The sequence below is a fragment of the Bombus huntii genome, chromosome 3 (genome assembly GCF_024542735.1).
Source record: "Bombus huntii isolate Logan2020A chromosome 3, iyBomHunt1.1, whole genome shotgun sequence".
NCBI classification, from domain to species: Eukaryota; Metazoa; Arthropoda; class Insecta; order Hymenoptera; family Apidae; genus Bombus; species Bombus huntii.
In genome coordinates, this window is record NC_066240.1 from 19,692,690 (window position 1) to 19,707,477 (window position 14,788).

At 33.7% G+C, this 14,788-nt stretch overlaps 2 protein-coding genes across 12 annotated transcripts in view; both read right to left on the reverse strand.

The window, feature by feature from the left end:
• The window catches only part of LOC126863420 (uncharacterized), a 37,743-nt gene extending 35,020 nt beyond the window's left edge, over positions 1-2,723 (reverse strand). The window contains exon 1 of one of the 4 annotated variants that reach the window (XM_050613559.1): positions 1,891-2,723. The gene's annotated coding sequence lies outside the window, so the exon portion shown is untranslated. Of the gene's footprint in view, positions 1-6 lie in introns of all 4 variants that reach the window. The other 3 variants (XM_050613562.1, XM_050613560.1, XM_050613558.1) reach the window with 3 other exon arrangements.
• Positions 2,724-2,850: 127 nt separating this feature from the next.
• On the reverse strand, positions 2,851-14,117 carry LOC126863429 (phosphorylase b kinase gamma catalytic chain, skeletal muscle/heart isoform). Of its 8 annotated transcripts, XM_050613582.1 has the most exons (15): positions 13,823-14,106; positions 13,272-13,385; positions 13,102-13,196; positions 12,932-13,043; positions 12,699-12,857; positions 12,432-12,620; positions 12,290-12,340; positions 12,125-12,229; positions 11,815-12,032; positions 11,409-11,725; positions 11,206-11,326; positions 11,033-11,117; positions 10,669-10,822; positions 10,483-10,556; positions 10,284-10,410 (listed from the first exon to the last, which is right to left on the reverse strand). In XM_050613582.1, the coding sequence occupies exons 1-14, from the start codon at positions 13,871-13,873 to the stop codon at positions 10,522-10,524; spliced, it is 1,806 nt and encodes a 601-aa protein (XP_050469539.1). In that variant the 5' UTR covers positions 13,874-14,106; the 3' UTR covers positions 10,284-10,410; positions 10,483-10,521. The 8 variants fall into 8 exon arrangements, with proteins under 8 accessions (XP_050469545.1, XP_050469546.1, XP_050469542.1 ...); XM_050613585.1 differs by lacking the exons at positions 10,284-10,410; positions 10,483-10,556 and adding an exon at positions 8,628-8,797 and having other exon boundaries at positions 13,823-14,101; XM_050613583.1 differs by having other exon boundaries at positions 10,284-10,556; positions 13,272-13,498; positions 13,823-14,117.
• Between the last annotated feature and the right edge of the window lie 671 nt (positions 14,118-14,788).

Sequence of the window (14,788 nt, forward strand, 5' to 3'; positions counted from 1 at the left end):
ACGTACCGTCTTCGTAATACCTCACGGAGGAGGTGCGCAAGCGCAACGTGCGCTTTCCTGGAGCACAGAGCATTAACACGCATCTTGAGTTCCGATCGCTGGAAACAATCTAACAGTCAAAAAGAAAATAATGCGAAGAGACGCCGTTCATATCGTTCATAATATATATCTCGCAATTTACTGCTTGAAACACGGTTGCGAATGTACTTCACAAAAAAGTTGTTCTCCATCTATCATAATCTTGATACTGGTGAAATAATAAATTGTAAGGAAAATCTTATGCATGATATACAAATTTTAGATATATTATATGTAACAGCATTAATAGATTGAAGATTAATCAACATGACAAACGATAAATCGGTATGTTTATGTATTCTTTATGTTTACGTCTTATCTATTATAAACATTAATGAAAGAAACAAATTTCAATAAAATAATCGAGAATGATAAAGCTGGACATCCCAAAAGTATATAAAGAACAGAAATTTGGGAGATTTCAATTAAATAGAAGTTGAACTAGATGTTGTTAAATGGAAAATTATGGAGTGCACTTTACACTTTTGTAATGGTTAAACATTCACTGACACTAAAATCATAGTAGAGCATAAGGAGAAGATACGCAGTGGCTTTAGGAGGCGTTGTCGCATCTTAACGAGTTGGATTAATTTTCCTGTGATGTAGCGTCGATAGCAGAAACGAGAGTCGTTACGTGGCGTTGATACGCGCAAGAGCGTATTCGCGAATATAAACATGTAGAGTGTAGAGTGTAGAGTGTGTAGAGTGTCGGGTGCGAGCAGTCCGAGAAATCAGTGAGCGAAGAAAAAAGGTTGACGAGACAGAGGCGGGAAAGGCGACGCAGAGAAACGAGGTTCCGCCGCTGATTTGAAAAGTAGATATATCCCGGGCAATGTAATCGCGAAAGCGTACCACGATTACAAGCGGATACAATTGCATTCCATAGTAGGCGCAACCATGCAAAAATAGGAAAGAAGAACACGATGCACTGCGTGCTGCGAGTTCGAGTAAAGGAAAGGCTCTGTCTATCGAAGAGTATACGAAAAGTCAAGAAGCGTGCCGTAGACCGAACGAGCTCCTTAAACTGACAAAGCGACACACACGTTAGACGGGCGACGCACGCACCGTTGGCCAATAGGAGCTTGCTATAACGTGACGTCATGAGTTGAAGTACCGTGCGATTGGCTAGGTCTATTATGGCACGGAAAACACGCCACGCAACCACCTATACACATGTTAATTAAATAGGCGATAGTTCTGACGAGATAATGTTCCGCGGAGGGTTTTAAACGGGCGTGGTAACGCCAGAAACCGCTGGAAAATAATCAGGAACTTACAGGTACGCTACCAATATATTTCGGTCACAATGGAAACACGCTGGAACCCACTTTCACGGTAGAAATCAATTTCTTGCGAGAATTTCAACGATATTTCTCCTGTCAAATACGCGACACATGAGGAAAATCACAAGGCACTTGTCAATTTTTGAACAGCGGACGATCTCGCGACGTTTTACGATACACGACGGTTATAACCTGATCGATCTAGCGCGTGGCAGAAACATTTTACAAGTGCTAACCACTGCGCATCAACAGCCATGCTTGCTTGGCCACGATTCACGTGTCTGGGGCCCGAGGTATAGACCAATCAAAGCGCGGTTCATGACGTCACCTGGCTGTATCGACCAATGAGCGCGGCCCATGTGACGCAGCACTCCGCTGGGCGTGTAAGAGAAGTGTCGAGCTGCTGTATATTGCTCGTTAGTTGGTGCACTTTTTTCCTGATTTTCTCACGTTTTCTTCGGTACCATTGCGAAAAATCTATCGAACCGAGGTCTCGGAACCAGACGATATCTTTTACGAACACGCTTACCTTCCGGTGGACGCCAGAACGGACGAATATCGCGACAATCGTACACAGCACACCCGACACCCGGCTCGCCCGGGCAAACACTCACTCCGATCTCGGCGGCGTCACCCTCTGCCACCTTTTGTCACGTTCCTTCTCTGTCACATGGATCGGACCTCTACGCTGTTGCCACTTCTACCATATAGAACCATACAGTTCATTGTTTACTTTTGCGCGCGCGCCAAAACCACGTCCCGTCACTTTTTCTTACCTAATTTCCTACCTTTCCTTTTCCTTTCTTTCGATTTACACGAGATATCTTTTTTAATAGTCTGTCAAATCTTTGTCACGCAATCAAAAGATCATTCTACTATTCTACTAAATATTATTTGAACTAATAAAATTTTACTTATGTTTAAATAATTACGTTTCATCAATTTAAAAGTGTACGTTCATTTAAAAGATAATCATAACAACTTGATGTCCTGAAATGTGGTATACATACTTTTAATGGTGTATAACTGTATAAAACGTTTTTAAGCTACATACGTCTTTATTGAAACAGAAATGTTATTAATAAAAGTAAACCACAGAGATGTTTAGCATCTATATTTAAGAGAAATATAGATTAAAAATAAATATAAAGATTAATGTTCATCGTTGTTTTGTAAATTATTATCACTATATATATATCTATATATATATATATATATATCGTAAATAAAATTAGCTCAAGTTAGTTTTAAGCTAGCATAAATGATAATGTGTTTAGTATAAGATCATGGCTTGGCTTATCTGTAAGAGAGTCAATCGAAAGCCTTGTAATCCCATGACTGTATATCATGAATAAAATATTTGTAAGTATTATAAAAATACATTTATACATGCACTTTACCTAAAATATGAAATTTACTAAATTTATATAAAATACGTACAGTCGCAATTGTTTTCTAACAGAGAGGAATGAAAATATAAGGTATTAGATATTATTAAAAATATTTTACTTTGTATACATTTTGCACAAAATATATGTAATATATAATTTTAAATATTTACATACATTTAATTATTACTTGTAACCTTCTAAATGATATATAAAATTCAATTCACTGTAATTTGCTTCGTTATTAAGAAGTTGGTAATTTTATTTTCCATGAAAAATTGATTTCACATATATTTTTTCTTCCTGCAATTTATAATCTAAAACAAATTCAGCAATACAAAGTATGACTAGAATTTGCACAAAATATTATATACTACAATCTACATACAGATCTCGGTAAATAATATTATCATGGAACACGTTTTCTTTCTACGAACATGAAGAAATTTATAATTCTAGATTTTCTTTTCCTATCGATTTTTCTAAATCCTCCATTCATTATACGTATACTCTTGACCAATTTTTATACGACTTCAATTCCAGTGCGTTAATTGTAAGTATTCTAAATGGCGTTCAACCTTTGTTTGCTATTGAAATTACATATTAAATATTTAAATATAAAGAACATGCATATACTTCGAAGTTAGTACAAATTTAATTTTATGTGAATTGCTGATTTGTAATAAATCATATGTGTGTTACTTACACAATTGTTGAATACACTTAACAAAAACGTACGAACTATAAAAAATAGGCGTCATGGAACAGAATATGTCGTGTTGTTACGTTTGTACGTATCAGCACCGTCATTTATATTTAATGATCATCTTTAAATCCTATTTCCTTCTCTAGCACATATAAGAATTTATTTGAACTTATTCGATATTTCGATATAAGTTATTTTATGTTATATCGTACTATGAAAACAGCGAAAAATACTGTGAAGAAAATTATTACAGATTTAAAGCGGAACATTCAAAACATAGTTGCACAAACTGTTTTCTGTGTAATACTTCTTCTAGACGAAACATAGTTCTAAGGGTGTGATACTAATAATTTACAACGTCATTTCACTAAGCAAATTGTTCACAATTTTTAGCTTTTCTTTCAACGTTGCATATAATTCATATTTACTGTATGTTACTATATTTTAAAAATAATAAATTAGGCTTAATATGATAGGCCTTAGAAACAAATAACATTTAAAACTCTTTTTCACAGAAGGAATTTAAAAACTAAATAATCCAATTGCTTCTTTGGAACATTTAGAATAATTAAAACATTATATGATTTACCTTATGATACTGCACATTCAATAATAAAAGTAAACAAATACTTTATAGTTATCATAAAGATCGTCTAAATAATTACTTGTATTACAGCCAAAATTAAGAAAAACTTTTATGTAAGTTATGTAGTTTTTTTTTTTTTTTTTCATTTTTTCTTACTGAATATTTTCTTTAGATACTGTAAATGTTGACTAACATAAGAAATAACAATTTTAACTAGATAATGCTTCGTTAAGCATTAGTTATCTGCTCAAATTACTAACATAGAGATGTTTAAGTTCTGTCTTTGGCGTATTTTCAAAAAGCGCAGCTCGATTTTGCCCCTCTCCTTTCTTTACCCAATGACCGTAAACTCTGAATGCACAACCATCGATAACCTATAACAAAAATTACGTGAATATTATTTCATCAATCTATGGGATAACAAGCCGATGAGTAAGACATGCTAAGAAAATGGGAAAAATACCTTCCGCAAAATTTTGATCCTGTAAGGGTCTGTGCACGCTACGTGAGTCGAAAGAGGTTCAGGCGTACTATGGAGACGCTTAATACGAACGACCGCGCGAACACAAATAATTGCTAACTGGAACTTTTTCCTTGCATTAAATGATTTTGCCTTTAATTCCTGTATAAAACGTAAGAAAAGATAAGAACTTTGAAAATGTTTACAGTCTATGTATAATTACATATTTCGATTACAAAAGTGTTATTAAACACAATAATGTTAATATGTTAATGCAATGTTAAAACATGTATGTTACATACATATACGCTGCATTCAGTAGAAAGGTAATATTAGGATATGCATAATAAAGTAATGGCATAGTAAACAGCTGTTATAATAGTAAACAGCAAATGAATGCTATCTTAATCTTCGAGAAGATGGCAAGTTCTTTGAAAACTAGCAGAAAGAGAAACAGAATAAAATAGGAGTCATATTATATGTAGATAAAGCTTCAAACATTGCATTTTTATAGTAATTTTTCGATATAACACGCAAACATTGTAATTAATGCATATATATTATTTCAATTATGTTTCAATATTGACTCACTTTACATGCATGCTGTGCTTTTTCTGAAATATTATAATCTATCAATTATGTGTTATTATAACCGATGGAGACAAATTTATATGCGTTGCTCCCTAAGTATATAAAAATATTTTAGTGAAATAATATATGTCATGAACAAAAACAAAAATAAAATATAATACATATAGATATCATTATTCATTTTGATTAAGTTGAAACATTAATAAAAGTTAAAATGTTATTTGTTATTTATAAACATATTACATAAAGATTATGATAAAAAACCCACATTTAGTGACAAACAAAATAAAAACAAAAAATAATTTACCAAAGCTAACTGAGATATCCTACTCAGACGCCGCGAATTAGTCGATAGTGAACGTTTTAAAGGAGCGATGTCTTGATCCCATAGCTGTAATTCCAATAATTTTCCGTTTATCAGAGTAGTAAGACTGTCTTCTTTTATTTTAAGAAATTACTTTCAGATTAATCATATACATATGTAAGTTATTAAATTTTCTAACATAAACAGAAATTTGCGTAACAATGTTTGATATTTTATAAAAGCATGTCACTATAGATATAGGCAGTTGAACATATAAAGCAAACGAATAAAAACAAAAATAGAAGTATAATACAAATATTTTAAGTGCGTGGAATAATAAATATTTCGTACATATTCTACTTTCTTTGCTTAAATATTTATATATCACGATCACGTATGTATTATGCTAAAATACTTACCATTGTATGGAAAAATGAATGTTCCAAAGCTTCTTTGATGCTAATTCTTTTCTTTGGGTCAACAACTAATAATTTTCTGATCAGATCTTTCGGAGCTTCTGAAAACAGAATAGAAATTTAATTACTATACAAAATTTATAAATATTGAAGATTATGTTGTAAAATCAGAAATTATATCGATACATTAACACGTTGAATGCCACGCCAGTTTTACAAGGTTTGGCCGTGGCGCCACGATGAACCTTTTATTATGCGATACATATAATGTTGAAATATTACTTACAAGAGATATGTTACGGTGTATAATCATCATTAATGAATTTACCTCACTGAGGTCACCGGTGACCCCCATAATAGACATAATAAGACATAATAGATCCATATTTCATGTATAAATAAAATTATTTTTATATGTGTTATACTGCATTAATTTCGTTACACCATTGTAGTAACGATGGTAATAATAAAAAATGTATAACTATTGACATTCGGTATCATCGGTGACTCCCACGACGTCACGGCCAAGTTGAGTGCTGGTTACCGTGTAACCCCCCCCCCCCCCCCCCTCCGCCCATGGCATTCAACGTGTTAAGAAACGTACATATAACAGCACCTTCATTATCTTCTTCATTTAGAAAAATAATGTTTATCATGTTCAAAGGTTTGACAATAACAACTATTGTCTTCAATATATTTTCCTTGTATGAACCAGCTCATCGAGGTGATACACCTTTGACGATTACTCAAGATGATATTATCATGGATTATAATTTATGCTTGTTGTTGTTACAATTCAATGACAGAGAGATAAAATTGTATGTCTGTGCGTTCGATCGTTTGCGGAGAGACGCGGTCGCGGTCGCGGTAGATCACGCCTACGACAGTCGTAAATTCTCGTTACGATACGATAATCGACGCCACGAATTAGTCGATCCCCTATTTCGGTTAAGATAATAGAGGTGGTTAAAACGATGATAACACTGTATTAACAGATTAAAACATACACTTTATTTCAACAACTTTGTAGATTTACTAGTTTACGCGTGATGCACGTAGATGTGTTCTCAGCGAAGTGTAAATAACAAGTTAAGATGATAACTAATCAAAGAACAAACCAGTCAGGATGTTGACTGATCTAAGGATAAAAAACCAGTGAAGTTCAGTGATAAGGCTGTAGCGGAGGAAAACTATTGATGGGTGTGCCTAGCGCACGGAACCATCGGATTCGTTGATGGCAGTTTTCGTTAGGAAAGTGAGGACAAAGTGAGTCATTGCTGATAATTGGAGGAGGAAAAGGCTGGTGAGTAAGGATCGGAGCTGGCCGCCTCCGATCGAAGGTCGCCCCTGAGTGGCATTGTACATGGAAAGAACCGCTTTCCTGTGTTCTCTCGGAATGGGCAATCTAATGGGCAAATCTAAGAAATACTTCAACTTAAAAGATAATCTTGTGGTCTGAAGGACCTTAACTATGAAAATGATAAGATTTATGATGGGTCCTTAAGACTGTCGAGGGTCCGCAATAAGGATGTTTAGACATTTGCTTAGTCACCTTGCCCGAGTTATGGAGTCTGATTTGTGTAGAGAGTCACGGGTCGTAACACTGTGTCTTGCACAGGTTTGCAAATTTTTCAATACTCTGACTATTGTATATTGTACCAGCTTTTACTTTTAAAAAAACCTATTGTGTATTTGCTTATCATAATACGATAATTATCGCTCCAACTATAAACGAAGCAACATAAAAAAATATATTACATACTTCAAAGAACAATTTCATAAAACTGTGTATACGTATCTTATAACTTCCAATGTATGATCGATAGTATCCATCTTTTACAACAGACGAAATTGAATTAAAAGTCTCTGAAAATGATGCATACAAACACATGCATTACGTTAATTAAGCACAAGTTTACTCTGCATGTCACAAGAAACAATATTTTTCCACTGTTTCCAAACACAAACTGTTATTTCTTGTAAAAATTATTATGTACACAATAGGTACCTGTTATGTCCGCCCATTCTGGAGATGTAAATGAATATTTTCCTTCCATAATATTTCTAAGCATGACCATTTGTTTCCTATGCCAGAAAGGAGGACAACCAACTAATAAAGTGAACATAATCACTCCACAGGCCCATCTGAAAACAGGCAAACATTAGTAACGATTTTATCCTTTATTAAGACGATTGGTATGATCATAATTATATTCCCTCATTATGTTTGATCAACTTACATATCAACTTCATGTCCATAGCCTTCCGCATTTTCAAACATGTTGCACTTTAGCACTTCTGGTGCTAAATATCCTGGAGTGCCACAAAGATCTGAAAAAGATGTTAGTAGTATATTTCTATGAATTATACAAATTTTAATAATATATTTCAATAATTTGTATTTTAATAATTATACATATTTTATCTAATAAAATAATTTTAAATATACGTACCATATAATTTGTCTCCAGCTTTTAATACTCTAGCAAACCCAAAATCAGTTATCTTTACATTTAAATTATCATCAAGTAATATATTTTCTGGCTTTAAATCTCTATGCACTATTCCTTGATTATGTACATGTTGAACACCTTCAAAAACTTGTCTCATAATATAGCGGGTCTTTTTTTCTGACAGAGTAACAACAGACGTGAGGTAGTCAAATAGCTCACCATTCTTACAAATTTCGAAAATTAAGAATATAAATGTGCTAGATTCGAAGACATCGTGTAATTCAACTAAAAAAACAAATTTTTTATAAGGAAAGTGTATCATAAAAATTAATTTTATCTCACACGAAATATCGTAAACTTACTAATATATGGATGACCAGCTACTCTACGAAGAATTTGAACTTCTTGTAACGTAGCATCCTTCATGGTATGACCATCTTCATTAGTCTCATTACTAATATCTATGATTTTAGCTGCATACTCTGTGCCAGTTTCTTTTTCTATACATCTTCTCACAGTGGAAGATATTCCTCTGTAAATATTAACGCATTATTTAATTCGTACTTAAATCAATATGGGACCAATTAGTTTTAGTTGAAACCTGTTTTATTAATAAGAGTAACAAGAATAAGACTACTGAGAAATGATGAAACATACATGTATCACTGTAATATTCTCTCATGTTTATTTGTGTGCAGTGAAATTTTTGTACTCAAGTTATTGCTAATAGAATATAAATAGCTTTCGAATAATAATTATAATATATAGATGCATTCTTATTTAATACCAGTGGTTTTATGATACCAAAGTAATGTAAATTCTCCTATGATCTATGTAACGAAACGTTTCACAGATTTTTTAAATAATACAACGATGACTAATGTTTGACAGGAAGGAACGTCTTATTCTTGTACAACGTTTCGTCAATATTGTAACCTGTCCTGTATGTTGAATTAGCATTTCGTAAGTTTACAAGTTTCGTTGCTTTGTTAATATATATATGTACGAGGAACTATCAGTCAAATTGAATGTAATTTAATTCCGAGAAATTATATAATTGTACAGATTAGTTTGTTAGATTATTCAGAAATTGTGAATTCCTCGATTTATTTATCGCGATACATTAGAATCGAATAACGGAAACGTATCTATTATGCTACGCGCGTATTTCCTAAATATGATACATAAAAATAGTAAGCTATGTTTCTTTTTCCACATCGAGATATCATGTGACGAACCTTCCAAGGATTTCTTTGGGCTCGTACTTCGCATAAAATCCTTTGGCCGCATCCTTGTCTGGCAAGAGATCGTCTCCTTCGTCTTTTGCCATGTCACACGCAATATTTCTTTCACATAAATCACATTAATAGCCACCGCGTAGATAGCACATGTTTCTTCAATTTAGAAGGAACAGGAGTTTAAATGGATAGTTTTTGCACCCGACGCGATTGTCATATTACATGTCTATTCCAGATCATTACGCTGGATATACGATACATTCTAAAAAAGACGTTAAGAAAAAGATCACTGGTCACTGATCACCGTACACCGATAATGGCTACGATAGATCTTCGGACAGACCAAGAAAACACGTGAACATATAAGCACTGTGAAAGGAACAATGGCGATAGCCAATATAAAGCAACGAACGAAGAGGCCTCTGGCGACGTAACGAGGAAGACACCGACTTGCCAAGCGTGAAAAAGAAAACAGTAAGTAGCTATCTATTATTGGACTAAAATTATTGTTCCAAGGTGCGTATATATTATATATCGTAATCATCTATACTCTTTGCTGTACACGTACGTCATGTGACTTTGACATTTTACTATTTTAAATTGTACGATTACATATGACTGTGGTATCTACAATGCTACGAATTTTTTCGTTTAATTACGATTCCAGCTTCATAATCGCGCAAATACATTTTTTAAGGCAAATTTATCGATATATCAGATACATCGTTGGCTACTGTCTTAATAAAGATTGATATATGTATAAGAATAACACGCGGGAGGTGAACGGAAAACCACATTCCAGTGAGTTCATATATATTCTTTCTCATAAGATTAATATTACACGGAGCGAAGGAATGGTTTCATTTAAAAGCCTCTCTAACACCGGACTACCCTTTTGAATATGTATCTAAAATAACAGGAATTTGATATGTATTAATGGTATGTACATAGCGTGAATATAAATAGAAGCCACCGCTACCTCGCTTGTTCCTCGCAGTCTTGCTCTCAATGTTGAGCCTTAACTATTGTACTGTTCGGATGACGTATCCATTCCTTCGACACAATTTCAGCATCATATTAATAACGAAATAAAAAATCGTGAGGCAAAAATACGAGGATCCGATACGTTTTTAGATAAGCGGAAATGAAATCTGTATCTACGGACCCCGCAGTTGCGCGAGCAAGGCCTCATTTTTACGACATTCAATAGTGAGTTGTCTGACCGCAGCGACGTATTTACGTTGTTGTTCTATCAGAGTGACCAGTTGCCGACTAAGTGCATCTCTTCTATTTTTTTCGTCAGCACATCGTTTCTCCACCTACATGAGACACGATCGTGTTATTAGAATATAGCAAAGCTTCTTGTATTTTATTGCCAACTTAGAATTAGGTTTTAAAGCCCGTTTTTAAAGTCGAATAGTTCCCTTTTTCAGAGATATATTCATTTGCTGCAACAATACTTATAGCTTTTGAAACGCGAGTTTTACGGAATAAATTGTAAAAATTACTGTAGAAAATATATGTTTCACCTTCGCCTTATTGCGTTTTACGCCTGCGACGATCTCATCGAATTGTTTAAGAAATTGCTCTTTACCGCTTGTTGATGCCATTGCTCTGGTGAACACGGTGGAAAAAGAGAGAAATGCAAACAACCGTTATCGATGCATAACATGCGTAAATATAAGGTTTACCAACTACTTACTCATTATAATTATCTTGGATCGAATTTAATAGTGATAATTCCTTACTTAAATAAACTTTTGTATCGTCCAGAGTATTGTACAATGTGTAATATTGTTTTGTTTCTTTATGTTTTGCCGAAACTGAAAATTAACGACGATGAGAGAATATTTGGTGCACGCGATGAGTAAGCGAATGCCGATGTATAAAAATAAATTGGCAAACCTTGATTATAAAGTTCCATAAATCGTCTTTGATATTGCGTAAGTTCCGAACGACCGGGAACATCGTCCAATTGTCTGGTTAAGGATGCAATAGCTCTATTCTTTTTAGCTAACTGCAATCTGACTTTAGCGAGCGCTTCCTTTTGCTGCTCGTACTCCTTTAAGCGATCTTCCTCCTCTTCCGATGTACCACTTTCGATTTCTTGTAACTTACCTTTCAAGAGATTTAAATCGGATTTGCATTGTTCTCGGAAATTATGTTCTTGCTCTTTCAAACCATCGTGGACTAAAAGAAGTTCTTCCAATCGTTTGTAGATACTAAACAAATAACATTTCGTTTTTATTCAAAAGTTACGTAACGATTATAAAGATATAAAACGGTAAAAGGATAATAAGAAGACAAGTGCCTATCGTTTTCATTGATATCCATTTCTTCTGCTTTCTTTAACGAACGCTCAATAGCTTGCCGCTTTGTACGAGACTCGTTCAGTTTTTCGATTAATTCTAAATGCTTAGCGGATAAAGCGTCTTTCTCTTTCGTTAATTTACGAACACGATTCTGAAGCGCAGCTCTTTGATTCTCTAATGCAGTCAAAGCTGCCGAGGAATTTGTGCCACTAGGTTCCTGTGGTTATTTGAATATGTAGAAGATGATTTAATTACTTAAGTCTGTAATGAATATTGTATTGTTTAAATTTAAAATTGGAAAAGATTTACCTCAGGTTGGGAAATCGACATCGCCGCATATTCTTCAGTTACTTTGGCAATCTCTTGGGCTTGGATACCAACGATATTACCTACGGCTACTACGCTTAAACGAGCCTGTATAAATCACAAAAAATGAGTGTCTATCATACCGATCATATTGATACAATTACTCACTGAACTTTCTTCTATAGCGGCTAGGTTCCCAGTTAATTGATCTGTATTTTCCTATGAAAACAAATTTTTCTTCATTCTTCGTTATTAAAATTCAGTCTTCGTTAAACACTTATTTGACAGAACATTATTTCAAAACGTTTACCTTTTCCTTTAGCTCTTCTTTATTTTCATTTTCTTTGACATCTGACGAAGCAATTTCAGCGGACGGAGAAGCAATTTTTATAGAATACAAAGGTGCTTCGTACTCCAGGACAGTACCAAGAAATTTAGTAGATTCTTCTCTTTTAACATCATCTTTATGCTTAAAAAGACGTCGAGGTTCGTACGATTTCTATGAAAAGATTATATCTCTAACTATTTAGATTACAAATATCGGCCTAAACGAAACTTTGAAAATAACGTATCTTACTTTAATCAAGCGAATACTTTTTATTAAATTTTCTTTGCCAGTTTCTGCTATAGACGAATCTTGAACAAAGGAATGCTTTTTGTGAAATTGACTCAAAGCAAACGATCGTACAAAATCTGCCGTTTCTTCTCGAGTTTCCATCGAACGTTTAACCAACCACTAAAATTTATTGTCGGTTATTAAAATAATTTGAAAAAATGAAAAGCTGAAATTCGAGAAAACGAATCAGTTACCTGAATAACAGGGAAAATATGAATGCAATCTAAGCCTTGAATTTGATGTGGTTCTATGCGATATGGACAGTTCATTTTGGGTAGCATAGCTACAATTTTTTCGGTCAATGAACTGTAATATAAAATGTATAAGACATTGAATATTTCAAACGTTTTATAAGTTTACTTACATCTTTTGGCCTATAGTAAGATTTTCTCGAAACAATAAATCGATATCTACATCGAAGTTACACGACTCTATACACCACGTCATTCCGCCAATTACCTGAATGTTAGGATAATATTTGTTGGTCTTAGTATGTTCTTTACAACAGTCGAAGGGAATTCATTTCATACGTACTTTATCAAAATTCGATAATCCTTTTATTCTGGCTCGAAAATAGCCTGCTGCAAGAAGTAAGTCGATAATATCTTGAAATCTTTTCGTCTGTTCTTCATCTTCGCGAACATCGGCCTGAAAATAGTTTGCAATGCATTTTCGATTGAATTTCATTTTTTTATTAGGTCGTATTTTCCCGCTCTCCGTTTAGTACGCGGTTGCTGGTAGAAGCAATTTCCGACAGAGGGCTACTAGCAGAGAGAGATGTCCGGTTATAATATTTAGATTAAAGTATTTAAACCAGAGATAAATAAAGAAATATGTAAATGAAGATGTTATTGAGGCATATTAAAAGATAAAAAGTTGAAAATAAATTGGATATTACTAAACATAAAGCATATAGTAGAAAGTACTTGGAAGTAACATCGCATGCTCCATTATTGACATACACCGTGATAAAGACGCATTGTAAATAAATAAATAAAGCTGATTAGCCTGTTTGTCTTCTTCTTACGAACCTTGACCAGTGAGTTGTTAGTTTATCTGTACCTAGGACTGTGTTTTGAACGTACCTCAGTTGTTTCAGAGCTTCGTGTTAATCTCTTTGGTACGTCGTTTAACATGGTTACGTTCCCTGGACCGTGTAAAGCCGAGCTATCGATATGCACTGAATATATCTCAAACGAATAATTAATGTTTCTATTTGATAATATTCAAGTTGTACGGCGTTCTGTCACTTAATAGCGTAGACTATTGTTGTCGCTTTAGCCATTTTGTTCTCCTCACGCCTCAAAGGCAATCTTTAAGTCGAGTTTCTATGTGCGTTCGAACGATGGTTTCCGCTTTTTAAACGGTTGTCAATGAACAGTAGTACGAATTGAAACTAAAATATGACAACTACTTGAAAATATAAAACATTGGTTCTTTTTAAATTTTACTTAACGCTTTATAAAAATACACTACATTTATTGGTTTAGTTCCAAATGGATTTGGAATAAAAATTTGAAGATATAAATATCGTTCCCTTTTCTTTAAATAAAGTTTATGTACGTATAAATATTTTTGAACAAGTATGTTAAAAAGCCTTGCTATAATAACGCGATGCAATAATAATATTTTTTTAATTTTATTTTGAAGAATAAGAAAAGAAAACTTGACGTTTCTTGGTGTATGTATATCCAAATGAATGTGAATTTTTAAGCGATAGTAAAGAGCGGAATTGATTTACTATTATAGCTTTCGTAATTGATCAGTCTCGCTCTCCTCCCTTACCCCCCCCCCCTCTCCCTCTTTCTTTAAAAGAAGGTATAAAAGTTATTAAATTATTATATAAAACGATAATAGGAATTATTGCGAAACATAGAACACGCGGAACAAGAATCGCTAATAGCGGAAAACTGCTCGTATCTTCTATTCGATTTTTTCAATTATCTCCTTTTGCGCTCCGAAGGAATTTTCCAGACATACGAGTTAACTAGAATTACATGTTATTTGAACGGTATTTTTACATCCTGAGGCTGATTAACGTTATCAATTTT

Bases quoted from the DNA above. Each gene is read 5' to 3' on its own strand.
- LOC126863429 (XM_050613582.1), bottom strand. From the start codon at position 13,873: ATGTTAAACGACGTACCAAAGAGATTAACACGAAGCTCTGAAACAACT. The intron at 13,197-13,271 runs GTACGTATGAAA...CCTAACATTCAG, and splicing joins GATTATCGAATTTTGATAAA to GTAATTGGCGGAATGACGTG. The intron at 10,557-10,668 runs GTCCGTAGATAC...ATTGTGTCGAAG, and splicing joins CTTGCTCGCGCAACTGCGGG to GAATGGATACGTCATCCGAA.